This window comes from Salvelinus sp. IW2-2015, linkage group LG10 (assembly GCF_002910315.2).
Source record: "Salvelinus sp. IW2-2015 linkage group LG10, ASM291031v2, whole genome shotgun sequence".
Lineage (NCBI taxonomy): Eukaryota > Metazoa > Chordata > Actinopteri > Salmoniformes > Salmonidae > Salvelinus > Salvelinus sp. IW2-2015.
In genome coordinates, this window is record NC_036850.1 from 12,243,819 (window position 1) to 12,265,241 (window position 21,423).

The 21,423-nt window shown below is 46.7% G+C and overlaps 1 protein-coding gene across 1 annotated transcript in view; it reads right to left on the minus strand.

Annotated features, from left to right (window-relative positions):
- piezo1 (piezo type mechanosensitive ion channel component 1 (Er blood group)) overlaps nt 1-21,423 on the minus strand; it is a 77,063-nt gene that overhangs the window by 14,675 nt on the left and 40,965 nt on the right. The window contains 21 exon segments of the mRNA XM_070445388.1: nt 30-134; nt 1,743-1,947; nt 2,065-2,265; nt 2,582-2,708; nt 3,562-3,627; nt 3,629-3,747; nt 3,926-4,089; nt 4,276-4,382; nt 4,603-4,761; nt 5,054-5,202; nt 5,568-5,749; nt 6,035-6,140; nt 6,559-6,819; nt 7,025-7,201; nt 7,326-7,430; nt 7,523-7,697; nt 8,570-8,783; nt 9,660-9,858; nt 20,240-20,396; nt 20,680-20,722; nt 21,382-21,423. Coding sequence (XP_070301489.1) covers nt 30-134; nt 1,743-1,947; nt 2,065-2,265; nt 2,582-2,708; nt 3,562-3,627; nt 3,629-3,747; nt 3,926-4,089; nt 4,276-4,382; nt 4,603-4,761; nt 5,054-5,202; nt 5,568-5,749; nt 6,035-6,140; nt 6,559-6,819; nt 7,025-7,201; nt 7,326-7,430; nt 7,523-7,697; nt 8,570-8,783; nt 9,660-9,858; nt 20,240-20,396; nt 20,680-20,722; nt 21,382-21,423 — 3,063 coding nt within the window.

Sequence of the window (21,423 nt, forward strand, 5' to 3'; positions counted from 1 at the left end):
TCAGGGGTCAGATGAGACAGGAGACTCACCAATGAGGTTCTTGGAGTTGGGGATGGTGTAGAAGTCTGGGAGGTAGATCCATTTGATGAGTGCTGAGTTGATTATGACGGGGGTGTTCCATCGCCAGGGGTAGTCTATAGAGGGAGGGACATACACTGTCAGGTACTGTAGGTTACATGGGGCTAGTCTATGAGGAGGGACATACACTGTCAGGTACTGTAGGGTACGCATTGGGGTAAGTCTGTATAGAGGGAGGGACATACACTGTTCAGGTTACTGTAGGGTCCATGGGGCTAGTTATAGAGGGCAGGACATTACACTGTCAGAACTGTACGGTACCAGGGTAGTCTCTATAGATGGGAGGGACATACACGTAGGTACTGTAGTCCAGGGGTAGTCTAATAGAGGGAGGGAATACACCGTCAGTATGTTCAGGTACAGGGTAGTCTATAGAGGGACGGGACATCACATGTCAGCGTACTGAGGTACGTGGGTGTAGCTTAGAGGTGAGGGGACATACACCTGTCAGGATACTGTAGGTACAGGGTAGTCTTATAGAGGCGGGACATACATGTCAGTTACGTAGGTACCAGGGGTAGTCTATAGAGGAATACTGAGAGAGGTACCAGGGTAGTCTATGGAGACTTACACTGTCAGGTACTGTAGGTACCATGGGAGTCTAGTAGAGGGAGGGACATACACGTGTAGAGTATGTAGCGTACCAGGGGTACTAGGGGAGCTATTCGATAGTGAAGGAAGGGTAGCAGAGAGACATAACGCGGACGTAGATCCATCAGAGGGGCCGTTACTGTAGGTACCAGGGTAGTACAAGTCAGTATGTAGTCAAGGGTAGCTATGAGATCACGTGTACTGTTAGGTCCATGGGGTAATCCTATAGAGGGAGGGACTACACGGGTCCAGGTACTGTGGTACCATGGGGAGCTATAGAGGGAGGCCGACACTACCCACGTAGGTACTAGATAGGCTACAGCTGGTAGTCCTATAGAGGGAGGACATACACGTTCAGTACTGTAGGTACAGCGGTAGTCATATAGAGGGAGCGGCAATACCACTGTATCACGGTAGCCTGGAGCGGTACCCAAGGGGTAGCTCTATAGCGCGAAGGGGACACAGAGCTCGAGTGGTGTGAAGCCGACGTGCGTTACCAGGCTCCTAATATAGAGAATCGAGCGGATATAACTTAATATCAGGTACTGTACGGTACAGGGGTAGTCTATTCAGAGGGGAGGGACTCACCGTGTCCAGGTACTGCTACCAGCGTGCATCTCCACGGGTAGTTCTCTCCAAGAGGGGAAGGGGAAACGCTGTCCTTCACTTGTCAAGGTACTGGTGGTACCAGTCCGCCCCCTCGATAGTCCTTATAGAGGGAGGGACATACCCTGTCCAGGTACTGTAGCGGTACAGGGTAGTCTATGGGGAGGGACATACACTGTCAGGCTATGTAGGTACCAGACGGTAGTCTATCAGAGGGAGGGACATAACTGGCAGGTACTGTTAGTACCAGGGGTAGTCATGAGGAGGGACATTACCACTGTCAGGTACTGTAGGTACCGGGTAGCTCTATAGAGGGCAGGGACATCACTGTCAGTACTGTAGGTACAGGCGGTGTATAGAGGGAGGAGACATACACTGTCAGCTTTTAGGTTAAGAAGAGTGACTGTTCTTAGTGTTATAGCTATGGGATTGGCTGGTGAACGTGGAGATTAATGAACCCCACTCACCTATACAGAGTGCAGGGGGAATGCCCACACACAGTATGTACTGGTAGATCATGAAGATGCTGAGGAACAGGCAGTACTTGGGCCAGATCTGAGCGATGGCCGCCCGGCGACGCCGTACCATGATGGCCACCAACCAACAGCTATGGATTATGACTAGGAAGTTCATCCGCTGGCCAATCACATTCACCGTCATCAGRAAGCAGATCTTGGAATGATACATGGACAGAAAAAGACATGRAAGATATGAGAGGAAYCCAAAAGCATAGAGAAATACACCAACATGCTTTTGAATAGTAACTCCAAACAGCAGCAAGATGCCTACCTCCAGGCCAAACTTGTAGAAGCTGTAGTTGAGTAGGTACTTGATGCAGGCCAGCAGGCCCTGGTCCAGGGTGTCTCTGGTGGCCTGGGGGAAGATGGCTGGGATGAGGGGAGGGGACCTCTGCTGCTGCCTGTAGTGGTGGTCCTGGTGGCGGTTCACTGTGGCCTCAAACACCAGCAGCATCAGCACCAGCAGGTGGTTCTGGAAGGACACAAACACAACAGCATGAGCTAGGTCCAGTACACTTGTTATTTGACCTAGTACCAAAGTTGGGGTCAATTCCATTTAAATTCCAGTCAATTTAGAAGGTAAACAAAAATCTTATTAAAAAAAAATCCTCACTGAAAAGCAATGAAGAATTGGAATTTCAGTGCTCTTCCTGAATTGACTGGAATTGAAATTGACCCCAACCCTGCCTAGAACACGTATAAAAAATGAATCATGAAGACGAACATAGCTCAATGACATTACCTTATAATCATAGTCAAAAAACTGTCCCAAAGAGCATTGATCTCACCTTGCTATAGCCCAGCACGGTGGCATCCTTCCTGAAGCCAAACCAGTTGGCTGGGTCTACAGGCTCTCTGTACAGAGTGGAGTTCAGGACCTCAGCATCTTTCAGATTGGTTTCATTGGCCAAGGGCCTTATGAAACGGAAAGAAAGAGAAATGGGAAGGGAGCGAGAAGAGAGAGAGAAAAAAAGAAAATAAAGAGATAGAGAGAGAGAAGACCTGAGAGAGAGAGAGAGGAAAGGAGAGAGGGAGAGGGAGAGAGAGGAGAAAGGGAGAAGAGGAGAGAGGAGAGAGAGAGAGCAGACAGAGAGAGAGAGAGAGAAGAGGTGAGAGAGAGAGAGAGACAGAGAAGAGAGAGAGAAAGGGAGAGCGAGAGCAGAATAGAAGAGGAGAGAGAAGGAGAAGAGAAGAGAGAGAGAGAGAGAGAGAGAGAGAGAAGAGAGAGAGAGAGAGAGAAGAGAGAGGAGAGATGAGAGAGAGGAGAGAGAGAGAGAGAGAGAAGAGAGGAGAGAGAGAGAGAGAGAGAAGAGAGAGAGAGAGAGAGAGAGAGAGAAAGGGGGAGAGAAAGAAAGGAGAGAGAGAGAGAGAGAGAGAGAAAGGGGAGAGAGAGAGAGGATAGAGAGAGAGAGACAGAGAGAGAGAGGAGAGAGAGAGAGAGAGAGGGGAGAGAGAGAGCGGAAGAGCGAGTATATATGAGACTGAGGAACTGCAGCCAGAAACGTCTCTCTGCAATCACAGAAAAATAACAAAAGGCTGTTCTCCCTAAACGCCGTAAGCAGGTAGACTAAACACGTCAACAAAATTCACACAAAAACTGCCTGTAATTAGCACCAAGGTTATTAGCTTCTCACCACGGGTAAATACTAGCATAACGTGCACTCAGCAGAACGCTGGCACCAGGAGTGTGAGAATGCTGTCAATATAAACAGAGAGCATGCTCTGTACACTTCCATCTGTACTCCACTGTCTGTGTGTCTTTCCAGACTGGTGTCTCACCACAGTGCAGTTGTTGAGTACTTGACCAGGGTCGACGATGCTGAGCTGGTAGACATCTGCAGACGATGATGATGCAGACCCAGACGGTGGACAGACAGCAAGCCATGTGACGGAAGCGGGAGTAGGGCATGGCAAACGCCCAGAGCACCACCAGAACCAGGTTCATCACAGACGGCTGAGAGACAGACAGACAGACAGACAGACAGACAGACAGACAGACAGACAGACAGACAGACAGACAGACAGACAGACAGAGAGGCCGTTTAGAAAAAGAGGGAGGGGGATAAGGGCTTGCTTCCAAATTTACATGGTGCATAATAGACTTTAACAGATGACAGCTGTGGACTACTGACCTCTCCCAGAGCCACCCAGACCACGAAAAAGGCCACCATCTTGAGGATGTGCAGCTCCAGGACCCTCCAGATTAACACTTGGATCTGGGTCAGCGTGTCAGATAACTTCCTGAACAGAACTATCAGCCTGTTCACCACCAAACCCCACTTACTGGGCATCATCTCTGTACAGCAGAGAGAAAGAGAGTGAGACATCATTATAGACATGCCACATATAAAGAAACACTTGCACTTACTGTTTTTGTTTGTACAATTGTAAGCGGTCTTTGTGTCCTAGAGAAGCACTATACAAATCCAATGTATAAAGGGTTGCCGGAGACTGCATGAAGCCCAACAACATCTGTGCTCACCATCATCCTCTGATTCGTCATCCCTCAGACCCGTCACCAGATCATCCTCCTCAAACACAGCCCCATCATCACAGCGGCGGACCTCTGGTCTGTGCCTGTTCCTCTTCCTGTGGGATAAAAATAATGTCATCATATAGGATATTTTTTCTGCAGAGGTGGACAACGGCTCTGTCTGGCAGTGATGTTAAATGAGATGGACAGCACACGACTGAACTCTCATTTACTATGGACTCTATTACGTGGGCATTTGAGGAGCATATTCTCGATCATCCTCTGTCTGGCATACTGTGTGTCATACTGTGTGGGAGGAGCCTGAGAGGAGCGTACCTGTGTATGGGCGTGACGTGGTCCAGGTCTGTGATCTTCATGAAGGGTTTGTGGAAGTAGTGCAGCTGCAGGATGCAGGCCAGCAGGAAGAAGCCCGGGATCAGGATGCTGGTGAACAACTCGGTCAGCTTAAAGGTCTCCAGGCCGATATCAGCCAGCCTGCAGGGAGACAGAGGAGCGGGACTCGCTTCAATTTCCAGAGGTTTCTACTATACTCATTGTACACCTCAAACCCAGATGGGAGTGATCAGGACAACATAGAACATCTGGAAAAACTGGATATTGGTGCGGAAATTGATGGCAATTAGGAATTCCTGATTAATCAGGAAAAACCACATCCATGAACCCAGATCGATGTTAATATAGGCCACTTCATCATCAAACTTAATGACAAACCTAAAAAGAAAGTGTGTATTAGTCTTGACCACACAGTGAGGTGGGGGGAACATACTGCTCTTCAGTGAAGCCGGTGAAGTTCCTCCAGTAGGCAGGGAAGTCCTCAAACTGGAAGGTATAGATGGTGATAAGGACCAGCATGGTGTAGGCCACCACTAGCCACCAGAAAACCTTGAGCAGCCTCCTCCACAGAGAGTAGTACACCTGACGATATAGGTTACAGTAACAGTTACAGTCACAACAACAACAACATTCATTAACATGTCAATGACCAGTCAGTTTGACCACAGGTCAAATCGAGGTAACCGAGTTGTCCCCAGTGCGACCAGGGGCAATTTGCCGCATAAAACGAGTTTGTTGAGTGCTGCACTGAAGCTGACCATGTGTTACTCTCATGTTTTTATTTGTGTGTGGAGGGTTGAAAGCAGAAGCAGAAAACACATGTACGAAGTAGCAGTCGGACCAATAAAGTAGTATTGTAATATGGAAATCACAAGGAGTTGATGATGGGGGTCATAGTTTAAAAGGACTTCAGAGTGTGACCCCCTGGACTGATGGTGCCTACATACCTGGTAGAGACAGAGGCAAAGCAGGAAGAGCAGCATGTAGATGATCTTGTAGCCCACCAGCTTGCCAGCGAAGCTGACCATGATGAACATGCCTCCACACACGTAGATCCAGTACTTGGCATAGCAGCTCATCACCAGTCTGCCCACAACTTTCAGAACAGACTCATTCTGCCCGCTCCCCTCTGTGGACCCAAAGGGAGAAGGAGCACCTTGTTACTAACCAAACTGCAGACACTGCCATACTGCACGGCGCACATGATTCGCAGTCAGTGCGAAAATTGACACGCTCACTACTGTAAAGGTGGCTCTGGATGAGAGAATATGCTAAATGACTAAAACGTCAAATGTAGATAGCGGGAGAGAATGTGACTGGACCATACTAAAGCACACACACCTGGGAACTTCACAACCTTCGTGAAGTACTTCATTGTGTAGCGAAAGTGTGAATCGGAAGTGTACCCTCTCACCTCCAGTGGTGACCTCCTGTAGAGGAGCAGACCTGCTCTTCTTCCTGCTGAAGTTGTCCTTCACTGACTGGCGCAGGAGCAGCCAGAACGTCAGCGTGTACAGCAGCTGACAGGATCAACAAAACAGACAGAGGGAGAGAGGAGCGGAGGAGAGAGATGTGAAATGAGCCACCATTGGAGTACAGTCTTGACACTGTTTGGGAGATTGACTGCAGGACTGCACTTTTAAGTGGTTCTAAACCTTTTAAGAAAGTGCAGGAGCATATACWGTTAAATAGCCTATTCAGCATATGTGACAGGCATGTTTTACACATAAAATATTTGTTGAGTGGTTGAACTTTTCAGATATTCACTAAATGATACCTTGTGGACATGTTTACTACAGCTCTTCAGTCTTCAGAATACAGACTACTGCACTATCAATTTCCTGTACGCACTTAACAGACTGCATTCATTGACATTTCCCAGAGGCTCTGTCCCACTGCTGACCCTGTCCCCTCCACCCCTACCCCCTCTCTCCTCACCATGGCCCCCAGGCGGAGGCAGGGGTACTGGGCTCGGTCCAGGCCCAGCTGCCTCAGGCTCATGGTGCCCACGGTGCGGGGCAGCTCCGGCTGCAGGTCCATGGCCCAGACGTACTGCAGGAAGCAGAGGGCCAGGCCGTAGAGCAGGATGAAGGGAGAGCACAGCGTGGCGAAGTGGCGCCTCGCACGCAGCATCCAGATCAGACACGCCCACAGCAGCAGCACGAACGTCAGCCAGCTGTGGTAGGTGATGCTCCACACCTGCAGAGGGGCATCATGGGAGATGGAGTTCAGGTAAGACATGACATACATTCACTGAGAACTGCGGTCACAGAACTAAGGCTTGGTTCCAATATCCCATGCATTCTTAGTGGTATTCTARTGTGGATATTGGAACATAGCCTAATATACCCATAGGGCTCACAGAGAGGATACATTTAGAATGTGAATAAGATTTCAGTGTTACCATCATGGCGATGAGAGCACACACGTAGCTCTGCTGCATGACCACTCTACCCAGCAGGTGCAGAGGGTGGTCCCCGTGCTGTCCATCAGGGGCGCTACTGAGCCCTGGGCCCAAGTTCTGAACACTGGAGCCATTGGTGACGCCGTCTACTGTGCTCTCTATAGACTGAAGCGTGTTCTGGAACACATACACAACACACCTTTATAAACAACAACACCAACACACAGTCAGAGAATGGCAGACAGTAGTACATTGGACTGCATGGAGCAGAGCAGGGTGCTATCAGGTATCTCATGCCCACCTCAGTGTCGCTCTGGCTGGGTCGTCTCTGAGCGGACCAGGGCTTCAGTTCCACCTCTSCTCCTCCAGCCTCTGTTCCTTTGACTAGCTGGGCCCCCTCCTCACCCTGTCATATAAGCAAGTACTGATTCAGTAAGCAGCACATGTCAATCAATACAGACAGGTATGTTTCATGCCTCGGAGTGCTGATGTCAGTACCTTGTCAGCCGATCCATGGTGGCTGCTGATCTTCAGGACCGTCGCCACGGTGATGTACAGGAGAAGCAGGATCCCGGGGTTGACATAMACCGGCCAATCATGCTCCGTGTTAAGGATGAGGTCATAGGAGGCGGAGCAGTTGCCAGGTTTGATGATATCCTTGAGGCCAAACAGTCTGGGGGTTGAGAAGAGGTGAGAGGGAATGTAACAGAAGCTCGTATATGGAGTTAAGTTGTGGAAACATGGTTTCTCTGTGAAACGTCATCAGATGATGTCAACTTCATCGCACAGTTTAGCCCTGTGTTCACCCTGCCGTGACCTATTGAGTATAGTTTCAAGGCAGAGGAAATGTCAGGTTAGATTTGTGGGCTGGAACTGACTTCTCATGTTGATGGCGGAGTGTGGCTAAGAGCCAGAGGTAGAGGTCAAGATAAAGAAGGAGAGATAGAAAGATCACAGGTGTTTCCACCTGGGAAGCCTTGATAACAGCAGTACATATCTCTCCCTCTCTATCTCTCTTTAGCATCCTATGCCAAAATCCCCAGGCACCGAGATAGAATGCTACAGGACGGCTTCATCACACCCACCCCATTTGGTAATATTCCAAAAACAACTTGCCAGTATTTCCTCACATAGCTTTCACACTCCACTCCTCCCCTCATTTCACTCCACTCCTCTTCTTCCCCCTCCTTCCCTCCATTGATACTTAGAACTATGACACAAAACTGAGAACTGTCTCAGTTCCATTCATCTGCTGTTAGGTAATAGTGCAGTCTGCAAATGTCTCAAAAAGATCACAACCCCAAAAAGATGATATGTTTAAGGTTATCAGAACCTTGTGAGCCAAGGAGTCATTGCGTACAAATCACTTCTGAATCAATATGTTTGAATCACAATCTTGAGCTAGTGTGCCAACCAGGAGCATCGCTATGGCTGCTGCCAGTCCCTGTGAGAAGTAAAGCTGGGTAGGTACTAGAGACATGAAAAACAATGACTAAAATGGAATAGAATGACTTATTTTGGGTAGAGGTGGGGTGGGGCACTGACCTGGCCCACAGGCTGGCAGGGGGGAAGATGCCCTGGGCAATGGGGCACTGGTACAGGTAGAGACACACCAGGTGGCCCGCCGTGAAAAAGCCCACCATCACACACAGCACGTTGAAGCCTAGGTGGCTGATGGGAAAGTGGCAGGCCCACCACGTGCACACGCCAATGAAAAGCAGGAAGTAGATTGCAGAGAAGGCCGAGGGTAACGTGATGCCTGGGGAACAGAGATACAGACGAGGGACTTTATCAACACAATACAACAATACTGCACATCGTCTCTCATATACAACAAACCATACATGGATATCTTAAAGCAGTTCCCCCATACTTTAATGCAGGGATGGGTAACTGCCGGCCATTGGGCTGCCCCCCTTTTGAAGGCCCTCGGATAAATTTCCCACCAAAATTAAAATACATTACATTTTTGGGGGAATTCAGTCAGGGTCTCAACTTACTGTTGCGAGGTATAATACAAAAGGTGCAATTTAGAAATGTGGTTGTGCATCAACAGTTTATAGCTTGTTATGTCAGTCACTGATAGTAACTCAATTAGCCCATATCAGCAAAAATGTTTTAGAATGGTAAGTTAGTCGAGTGGCCAGCTAACTAAACATGTAGTAATCAAGGTCGAATTAGAGCCTGGGGGGGGGGCATTCGTTTTGTTAGTCAGTCTCACTCAGATATCATATTAAAAACTGCAAATATTTCTCTCCACCCTATGTGAAAATTTGTATAATTGCAGGAAACTAGCTGAAAGCTCATTTTCTTTTCAGTCCCATGGCAAAATGTGTAGAATTGCACGAAATGAACTCTAAAACAAAAAAAATATTCTCTCTACAACTGCAGACCGTCATGAGGAGTTCAGATTTTTTGTGGCCCCCACCTCCATCAAAGTTGCCCATCCCTGCTTTAATGCCTCCATTTTATAGAACAAAATAGTGATTAGTTTAAAGAAAAATTATTAAACATTTATTTCACATATAAATCAATTATTACCAGTATATTAATTTCCTTTTATAATTAAGCAGCAATACAGGGGTTATTCCTGTGACTGCACTCCACTCTACCCTCTCCTCCCTCCAGTTCTCACCAGCCAGGGCCAGCAGGGTGATGGCCAGGATCCGGCCCAGGTCCCTCAGGACCTTCTGGGCTGTGGCTCGGAGCCGGGCCGCCAGCTGCTTGGCACGAGTTGCTGCAGAAACCACGGGGTCACTGGGAGACGACATGCCTTCCTCATCTCCTTCCTCTTCCTCCTCTTCACCCTCCTTTGTCTCTGACTCATCCTCGGTCTGGAAAGAACCAAAGCATGAGCCAAAAGTAAACAGATATTCGTAAATGGAATTCAGATTTTTTTTATTTAACCTTTATTTAGGCAGACAGTCCCATTGAGACCAAGGTCTCTTTTGCAAGGGAGCCCTATAGCACAAGGCCAGCAGCAATTGAACAATAATACGTAAGAGAACAAATACTTCAATAAAGTGTAATGTCAACAGTGCGGTAAATCTCAGATCCAACGCTATCTGTATCCCGTTATCAAGAGCACTTAACTTCCATGACAAGAACCTGGCACAAAGCATAACCATCAGACATAGATTTGCAATACTATTCTTGTCATCTATAGTTACGTGCATACAGTAGGTCAACATTGTAAAAGGTAAAACTGACATGGCACATTACACACTCATAGAGATCACTTTCTGACTGGGGCCCTATGTTCATTACAATCCTGTACACACTAGAGTCCCAGAGTGGCCAGGGAAAGCATACACTGTTCCAGCTTATGGAAAAAGACTTGCACAGAAACTGGCACCACGGATAAGATAATAAACACGAATTACAGAAATGATAACATAGGGAGCGCATAGGGAGTGTTGGATCTGAGATAAAACATGCTCTCAACTTAGAGCTCAGTTACAAACTTAATATGCATGTCCAGGCATAACAATGTTATGCTTTTATGGTACAATACTCAATAAAAGTGTTTCCAATTTTACAACATATAATTTTATGTAGAGACCTGCCAAGCAAACCCCTCTAAAACACAACGATGATGTGACCTTTGTGACGATTCTGTAGCAATCAGGTGTGTCATGAGAGGTCTTATAAAACTAACCAGTGAGACTGTTTACCAGGTTCTGTGTTGTTACCATGGTGACTCATGTACTGTCTGTCTTTTCTTCTTTTTGGCAGTGCTTGTCACTTTTCTCAGTAGCGGGCCGGAGGCATCTTGGCCTGGACCGGCGGCTGCTACCATGACAGAGAATGTTCCCACTGAGAGGATGAGTACACAAACGAGACGACACAGCCCTGAGCATAACAGAGTGGCCATCCTGTCACTCTAACCCCAGGTTATCAGGAGGGACCAAGATCTGATGGGGTGTGGAGGAAACCACCTGTCAATCACAGGTGTTAGGTTGGCACACTGTACCAACGTGAGAGAACGAGAGGGGGACCGCGTTTGTGTGTTTGGGGGTGCATTCATAGTTCATTCCACAAACTGCTAAGAGCACGCCCTAAGGGTGCTGCAGCACTCATAGCAGTCATTTCCCTCTGACACTGTGAATGATGTGGTAAATGTATTTGCATCACTGACAGGAGTGTGTCAGAGGGCCAGATGTAACCGGGACATTAGTCACATGATACTGAGGTCACAGTATCATTCAAATCCCTCCCTGCTCAGCACCCCAGCCACAGGGGGATGACACAAACACCGGGCCTGGGTGGGCTAATACTGTGATAGGGTTTTATAACTTATAGCTTTACAAATATACCAAGCATCTCATCTGTCACAGCACATTAACGTGCCACCAATAGGTGGCATCTGTTGCCACATTGTCACCCTGGTCATCCCTTGGCCTGAGTAGTCACGTCCTGTTGCGCATGTAACTAATTCCACTGTGTTTCCCCTCGTAAATACACTGGGCCTTGCATCCTGTCTGTCCACTGCTCCTAACCTTGATGTGTAAGAGTGTATTTGTGTGTGTACTGTACTCTAAGTACATGTGTGACATTGATTATCATGAGGGTCATGAACAGATGCAATACAAAAACCCACCCACCAACCAACCAACCAACTAACGAACCAACCAGAGGGAAGAGTCTCAAACATGGTACCTATCTGCTCCATAAGATTCTGTGTCATTGACTACGGTTCAGGACACCAGGATTTATTTCATAGGTCACAAGAGGTTGGGGTAACGTGACACTATAAAAAGGTTAGCGTGACACTTGAAAAGATAAATGTAAAAGATTTTTCCGGCCTCCCGAGTGGTGCAGTGGTCTAAGGCATTGCATCGCAGTGCTAGCTGTGACACTAGAGAACCTGGTTCGAGTTACCAGGCTCTGTTACCGAACAAAAGTTTTAGAACACCTACTCATTCAAGGGTTTTTCTTTATTTTTACTATTTTCTACATTGTAGAATAATAGTGAAGACATCAAAACTATGAAATAACACATATGGAATCATGTAGTAACCAAAAAAGTGTTAAACAAATCAAAATATATTTTATTTTTGAGATTCTTCAAATAGCCACCTTTCGCCTTGATGACAGCTTTGCACACATGTACGATCTTAGACTCTGGGCTGGTTTGTTGTGTTTGGTTTCATGAAATGCTGCTATCTAAAGTTCTCACTGGTTAACTTGGCTGGCATGACACAACCAGCCACCAGCTGTCTCACTCCGTTACACTCCCGAATAGAATAACAAGCAGGAAGAGAGAGTTTATAATGCTGTTTAATGTGTCTGTTTGAGTCTGGCAAGAGGAAGATAACTATTGATGTGTGGAATAGAGGAAAGGGGAATCTCCCTGACAAACACCTGCACCAAAACACATCTCAACGACCAGTTACCCAGTGTGCCCATACACTCTTAGAAAAAAGGGTTATTCGGCTGTACCCATAGGAGAAACATTTTTGGTTCCAGGTAGAACCATTTTTGGAAAGGGTTTTACATGGAACCCAAACGGGTTCTACTAAGGGTTCTCCTATGGGGACAGCTGAAAAACCATTTAAGGTTCTAGATAGTACACTAGATAGCTATCTACAACTTTCCATTACCAAAAATGCATTATCTTAAGCATCAGCAACATTATTCTCGATGATGGAATACTGTATAAGAGGCAGAGTGTGTGGTGTGTGTGTCTGTGTGTGTGGGATTCCAACTACCTGGAGTCCCTGTAGTCTTCTGTTTAACCTAGAGCGTTCGGGTTAGTCTGTGTGCTGCTGACTGCTCAGTGGTAGAATGATCAAAAGACAGACACAAGGAAAGTAGGCCTCTCTCTCCCCACTCTCCCTCATGTTTCATTAATACCGTTTTTCCTATCTCATCCTATGACCAGAAGTATCTCTAGACAGATGCTTGCCTCTCACTAACAATTCCCTTCTTTCAGACGCCTCTCTAACCTTCTAATGAGGACTTCCTTCATCTAGGATTCCTCCCAAGAGATCATCATCAGCATCACTCTCCTGCCGCCGGCACTCCCATACCTATCTCTCTCTCTCCATCTCCCTAATACACCCTCTCCATCTATTATACTCTCCCTCTCCTTCCCTCACACCCCTCCTACTTTCGCTGCTCATCACGTCCCCTCTCTTCTCCTGCTGTCCAGTGGCTCCTCTGCGGTCTAAACTGCTGCTCTGATGACTGCCTGGCTTCATGACTCCAGCCTCCTCTCAGTGTGACCTGTTCCAGGGGAGTCGTTGAACCCCAGCGTGTGAAGTCACCGCTGACCACGGGAGTCTCATCACTGAGGAATCCCACTTAGGGTGGGCTAAGAGGGGCGGTATTCCTCACACATATAGTACATCATCCCTTAACTACACATCCCTCATACACATGCACAACCTGTCACCCACACAACATCCCTCCATACACCCGGATCAACAGGGGGACAGGGTCAAGGGTTAGCCACGTGCACACCAAATGTGATTCTGTTTCTGGAGCTGCACATGGAGTATGCTTGGGGTTTCATGAAGACTAATCCTCCTCTCAAAATAAGACAGGAACGTTTATGTTACTGACAAACCACTGCTGGCTCCCCTGTCCTCCCTTAAGATGTAGTTTCTGAGTGAAACCATGTGAGCCAGAGGGAAAGTGAATGCAGTGTGATGAGAGGGTGGGGTGAGGTATACTGTATGTGTTAAGGATGTGCCTACTGCTACTTCACAAACACAGTTCTCCGTTTCCCCAGCTGACACCACCAGGCTTCACAGCAGTCCCTGAGTCCCGGCCACATCAAAGACCATTGTCTCAGCCTCTCTGGCTGGAGGCAGCCGCTCATTCCAAACACAGGAACAGACGCAGAACGTTGCGGTCGGACGTTACAGCAACACCACAGAGATGTTGTGAGAATGTTGTTTTTGATGTGTGTGCAGGTCTGAAAGTGGGAGCATGGGAGAAGAGAGCGCTGCTCAATTGGTGTGTCTCAATAGAGTGCTGCTAATAGAGTGTACTGCACAGTCAGGGAGAACTGCAGTGCACCCAATGGCAGGGTCTCAGCCCTAGTGGTCGTTCCGTCTGAAACGACGTATTGTCTGAGCGGAGCAGAGGGGCACCCTGTCACCAGTCAACTCTTCCTTCGTATCATCTGAGATCCCCAAGGTTGGAAAGCTGCCGCGGTCATCCCCTCTTCAGGGGGAGACACCCTGGACCCAAACTGTTACAGACCTATATCCATCCTGCCCTGCCTATCTAAGGTCTTCGAAAGCCAAGTCAACAACGAGATCACTGACCATTCGAATCCCACCGTACTTCTCCGCTGTGCAATCCGGTTTCCGAGCCGGTCAGGGTGCACCTCAGCCACGCTCAAGGTACTAACGACATCTACCGCCATCGTAAAAGACATTACTGTGAGCCGTCTTCATCGACCTGGCAACTCCGACTCTGTCACACCATCACTATCTTATCGGCAGATTCAGTAGCTCTCGCGGTTTTTCTATACTGATCTGCTTCTGCCTGGTTTCAACTACTTCTGCAGATAGAGGATGTGTCAAATCGGAGGGTGTTGTCCGGTCCTCTGGCAGTCTCTATGGGGGTACCACAGGGTTCAATTCTCGGGCCGACTCTTTTCTCTGCATACTAATGATGTTGCTCTTGCTGGGCGATTCCTGATCCACCTCTACGCAGACGCACATATCTTTATCTTCCGGCCTTCCTTGGACACTGTGCTATCTAACCTCCAAACGAGCTTCAATGCCATACAACACTCCTTCCGTGGCCTCCAACTGCTCTTAAACGCTAGTAAACCAAATGCATGCTTTTCAACCGTTCGCTGCTCTGCACCCGCACGCCGACTAGCATCACCAGACCGGTTCCGACCTAGAATAGTGTATAAGTACCTAGGTGTCTGGCTAGACTGCAAACTCTCCTTCCAGACTCATATCAAACATCTCCAATCCAAAATCAAATCAAGAATCGGCTTTCTATTCCGCAACAAAGCCTCCTTCACTCACGCCGCCAAACTTACCCTAGTAAAACTGACTATCTTACGATCCTCGACTTCGGCGATGTAATCTACAAAATAGCTTCCAACACTCTTCAGCAAACTGGATGCAGTTTATCACAGTGCCATTCGTTTTGTTACTAAGCACCTTATACGACCCACCACTGCGACCTGTATGCCCAGTCGGCTGGCCCTCGCCTACATGTTCGTCGTCAGACCCACTGGCTCCAGGTCATCTACAAGGTATGCTAGGTAAAGTGCCGCCTATCTCAGTTCACTGGTCACGATGGCTACACCCACCCGCAGCACGCGCTCCAGCAGGTGTATTCACTGATCATCCTAAAGCTAAAACCTCATTTGGACGCCTTTCCTTCCAGTTCTCTGCTGCCTGCGACTGGAACGAATTGCAAAAATCTCTGAAGTTGGAGACTTTTATCTCCCTCAACAACTTTAAAAATCTGATACCGAGCAGCTAACCGATCGCTGCAGCTGTACATAGTCCATCTGTAAACTACCCACCCATTTACCTACTCACCCCCATACTGCTTTTATTTATTTCTTTTCTGCTCTTTTGCACACCAGTATCTCTCTTGCACATGATCATCTGATGATTTATCACTCAGTGTTAATCTGCTAAATTGTAATTATTCGATTTATTGCCTACCTCATGCTTTTGCACACTTTGTATATAGATTCTCTTTTTTTCTACCATGTTATGATACTTGTTTATTGTTTCTCCATGTGTAACTCTGTGTTGTCTGTTCACACTGCTATGCTTTATCTTGGCCAGGTCGCAGTTGCAAATGAGAACTTGTTCTCAACTAGCCTACCTGGTTAAATAAAGGTGAAAAAATATATAATAAAACACCATGGCAATCAATCTTCAGAGTGCTCCCTCAATCAGCACAGCACTTCTGAAGCAAAGAACAGTATGCAGAAACATTCTGACTGATATACAGATTTAACAGAGAGAGGAAAGACAGGAGAACAGACTGTTCTCCCAATGAAGAACAAAACTTGAGAGAATTGTAGATTTTTTTGTTTGTTGCCAATTGTAGCTATGTAATAGAGAGTGGACAAGAGGCTCAACAGCAGTTTGGTTGTGTTTGATCATTGATCGAGTCATGGCCCTTTTTTTCATTTCTGACACAGATTGGGGCAGGCTGTGTTTGTTTGGATGGTTGCCCTGGCTACGACAGGAGTAGAAAACTGTTGCTCTGGGCAGCTGTACAGGGAGTGTGTTCGGATGGCACAAGACAACAGAAAGAACGAAAGAGGGAGAGAAAAAAAACGAGATTGAAAGTAGAAAGTAGTCTGGAGAGTGAAGAGCAGCCGAGACTGTCTGCGACAAGAAAAGGGAGGAGAAAAGCTTGGCTGGTGAAACCTCAGTGTGTGTGTGTGTGTGGTGTGTGTGTGTGTGTGTGTGTGTGTGTGTGTGTGTGTGTGTGTGTGTGTGTGTGTGTGTGTGTGTGTGTGTGTGTGTGTGTGTGTGTGTCTGCTGTGTGTGTTGTGTTTGTGTGTGTGTGTGTGTGTGTGTGTGTGTGTGTGTGTGTGTGTGTGTGTGTGTGTGTGTGTGTGTGTGTGTGTGTGTGTGTGTGTGTGTGTGTGTGTGTGTGTGTGTGTGTGTGTGTGTGTGTGTGAGAGAGAGAGAGAGGCCCATGGGTTGGAAGCAGCATTACGTCTGGGGAGCACCTCTCTTTCCCAGGCAGGCTGAGGATGGGCTAGCCTCCCACACTGTGGAGCAGAGCAGGAAACCAACTCAGCTGGTGGAACAATAGCTACCTCTGTCACCAGCACCAGGTCTGAGGGAACCTTCCCATTACCTCCCTGTGTCTCTCTCTGCCCCAGTAACACCACAACAAATACCAACACACCAGAGAGCAGTAACACTAAACTACTGTAGCATACCACAACACTGTTTCACCACAAGATACAGAGAATAATAATCTCTCTCTTACCAGCAGTGATTGCACAACAGTGCTATCAGCATACCGTTGTGCGTCTTTGTGAATATTCTGAATGTGATGTCCTATATATTCTGCAATTTTGGAATATGATTAAAGGGAAGTAATTATACACAAATATGTTTGTTATTAAAGACTTCTTTAATTTAAGAAACGGTTGTGCACAAAACATGAAATGAATATGAACAGTGTGGAAGGGCTTGAGGCCAGCTCAGACATTCATTCCAGCACTGACCTCAGCCAGAACCCTCCTCTTTAATCAGAGACAAGACATTGGGTGCCATAACGTTCCATTAGAATGTAGCGTTCTAAAGTTCCATTATATATAGCAGCCCATGCAGCAATGAGTCAACCACTTCCATTTCCTGAGTGGTGGAAGCCAGGGACACTGCCTATTATATGTGACTCACTGATTCGCAGCGCAAGACCATTACCACTACTCTATATATGGCTCGGAGTATTACCATATAAGGAGTGCTTAATTTGTCAATCGGGAGGTGCCGGACCAAAAAGTGAGCGCGAGAGGGGTGTGACGAGATACCGGAACGTATGAAAAAAAAATCACATTTATAATAAATCCTCACATTTGCGTAGTGGCATCGAGCAGTAGAGTAGAGGCACTTACAGAAGTTGCACACATGGGACCTTTTTGGGGGACTTTTATATACGCATTTCATGCAATCCTACGTCATTTTACATGACTGGAGACTTTGGCAGAATATTTTTTAATACTGCACAAATTATCGAAATGGCAGGCTACTTTGATACTGACAAACTGAGATAAATAAAAACGACCTTGTCTTGAATCCATCAATAGCCTAGGTCTAGGTGTGGAGACAGATCGAGGAGGAAATTATAGTCCTTAAAATGGTTCCCAGTTTCACTGTCTCATCCAATGATGCGCAGCTCACTTGCTGGTGATGGCTGATGCAGTCGTGCCAAAAGCATCTCTTTCTCTAAAACAATATTTGGAAGTTGATCAAATATTTTGGTAGACTACAGCATAGAGTCTTCTCTTTTCAGCAGGAGAAATTTGCTTTCCAACCTGTATTTTCCCTCGATTGTATTTGAAATATTGCAAAAGGCCTGTTTGATCTGCATGCTGTTTTTTCACTGTCATATTTGCCGCGCGTTCCCGACTATAGGCTATTCCTTGTTAGGTTATTGGACTACAATCCACAGCTAGGCTATTAAAAAAGAAGAAGCTATTGATCATCTGTGGCTAAATGATAGGCCTTCTCATGGTGTAGTAGGCTATTCTGAATGATTTCATTTATTTCTGACCAGACAGCAGTAATTCTATAACTTTGTCAAATGTATTTCAATTTATCAGGGGTGCTGTAGTTCCTTCAGAACCCTTCGCGTGGCTATGATTCTATCGGAGGGCCTGTTGTCCGGACCTCTGGCAGTCTCTATGGGGGTACCACAGGGTTCAATTCTCGGGCTGACTCTTTTCTCTGTAGATTGTTGCGGGTGATTCCCTGATCTACCTCTACGCAGACGACACCATTCTGCATACATCTGGCCCTTCTTTGGACACTGTGTTAACAAACCTCCAGACGAGCTTCAATGCCATATAGCACTCCTTCCATGGCCTCCAACTGCTCTTAAACGCTAGTATAACCAAATGCATGCTTTTCAACCGGTCGCCCGACTAGCACCACTACCCTGGATGGTTCTGACCTAGAATATGTGGACAACTACAAATACCTAGGTGTCTGGCTAGACTGTAAACTCTCCTTCCAGACTCATATTAAGCATCTCCAATCCAAAATCAAATCTAGAATCGGCTTCCGCCAAACTTACCCTCGTAAAACTGACTATCCTACCGATCCTCGACTTCGGCGATGTCATCTACAAAATAGCTTCCAATACTCTACTCAGCAAACTGGATGCAGTCTATCACAGTGCCATCCGTTTTGTTACCAAAGCGCCTTATACCACCCACCATTGCGACCTGTATGCTCTAGTCGGCTGGCCCTCGCTACATATTTATCGCCAGACCCACTGGCTCCAGGTCATCTATAAATCTATGCTAGGTAAAGCTCCGCCTTATCTCAGCTCACTGGTCACGATAACCACCCGTAGCCACCCGTAGCACGCGCTCCAGCAGGTATATCTCACTGGTCATCCCCAAAACCAACACCCCCTTTGGCCGCCTTTCCTTCCAGTTCTCTGCTGCCAGTGACTGGAACGAATTGCAAAAATCGCTGAAGCTGGAGAATTATATTTCCCTCACTAACTTTAAACATCAGCTATCTGAGCAGCTAACCAATCGCTGCAGCTGTATATAGTCCATCTGTAAATAGTCCACCCAATCTACCTACCTCATTTCCATATTGTTTTTATTTACTTTTCTGCTCTTTTGCACACCAGTATCTCTACTTGCACATCATCATCTGCTCATTTATCACTCCAGTGTTAATCTGCTAAATTGTAATTACTTCGCTACTATGGCCTATTTATTGCCTACCTCCTCACACCATTTGCACACACTGTATATAGACTTTCTTCTTTCTATTGCATTATTGGCTGTATGTTTGTTTATTCCATGTGTAACTCTGTGTTGTTGTTTATGTCGCACTGTTTATGTTTGCTTTATCTTGGCCAGGTCGCAGTTGTAAATGAGAACTTGTCTCAACTAGCCTACCTGCATAAAAAAAGGTGAAATATATATATATCTTTTTTAAATAAGGAAATACATGAAGTGCAACGCTGGAGAGATGACAGTTGCAGGTTCATGCCTATCAGAGCAGAGAGAGATCATAGAAAGTGAATCTCCTTCTAGTTATGTGAGAGATACTGGTGCGCTTCTCACACAGCCACAGCCATGCGTTGGTCTCAAACATAGGTTACAGTGTTGCGCAAACCATAAACCTGCCCGGCCCAACCCAAATCAACTCTTAATCTACTTTTTCAATTTCTTTTGTGGGCGCAGGAGAATGAACAAATAAGAAACTCGAAGTAACTTTGATGGCTTTTATTAAAAAATTTATGTTGCAAAAAGTGACAATTATTTTTCATGACACGAAAGATACCAGATCTGGCCAAATAGGTTCCGGAACAAATCAGTCGAAATTTAGCACTGGATAATTTAGCACTGGATAGTCGAAATTTTGCACTGGATATAAGTGTTTCTGGGGTATTTTACCTAGCACTTGCATGAGAAATGTGTGTGCGTGTGCATGTCCCACATATGTCCCATATTATTAGCAGTATAGCGGTGAGGCCCAGTCTGTGTCTATAGAGTAGATAATCACTCACCCCCTGTGTAGAGTCTGAGGCTATGGACAGGAAAGTGACGTCATCTCTCTTCTTGACCAGCCGGTTACACACCACCAGGGTAACCAGGGAGATCACAAACACCCCCAGGTCAGGAGTCAGCAGACGCACCACACCCCACGGGTCATCCAGGGGCAGCCTAGAAGAAAGAGCCACATGCAGAGGTCAAAGGTCATCAAAGACCTAACGAGGAACTACAACGTGTACATTCTCACACACTTACACAAAGACAGTAAAGAGGGTACATAAATGATAACATGTACCACAACCAGTGAGTCATAAGATCAAAGAACAAACAGAAAGAACAAAAAGAGATTCTGCAGATAACATTAAATGATCTCTACACATAGTTCAGGGAGGCATGATCCTCAGTGACAAGATACACAGACCCAATGTGCTGTTTCCAAACATTCCTCACATACCTGGATACACCGACATGCCTCGATAGCGTCTCCCACAAACTACCTGTAAAGACAGAGAGTGTTAGGACTACCAGCTCTCCCCAGGCCACTCTGTCTCTGCCACAGAGTGTTGTTTAGGGGCGGGAAATGTCATACAAGGCAAAGACTCTACAGAAGAACTACAACATAGCGTACAGCTGCAGCTACCATAGATGTTCCCATGAGCCCCCAGTACCTCTGGGAGTCAGCCACCGTGTCGGTATTTGAACGGGTTTGTGAGGAGCCCAGGCATGGACAGACTGAAGCTGGAGTCAGCATGGTGGACTAACTCACATGGTACAGAGAAGCAAATAATATGACATCAAAGAATACTGCTTTAGCTCTTAAAGCTCCTTGAGGACATATTTATATGGCCTGGCCAAAATAAGTACAGACCACAAAACAAAATCCACATATTCTACAGTCGGACGGTTGTGAGCATGGAGCATTCACAAGCATCCCTTATAGCATTCCACGCTGGTGGCTAATGACAGAGCAGTAGACTGAGTGTGAAGAGAGCTGGACTTAACGTGTCAAAATAAATCAGAGGTGGAGGCTATGATTTCATGGAGTTTCTTTCGACTAAGTCAGGGGTGTCAAACTCATTCAGGCCATTGTTTAGAAATGCGGGCTGAAAACATGGCAATGGAACGGCCTGTGTCAAAGACGTCTATATTCACTCACAGTTGTTTCCCAGTGCATGGTCCAGGTCAGGGAGAGTGTACA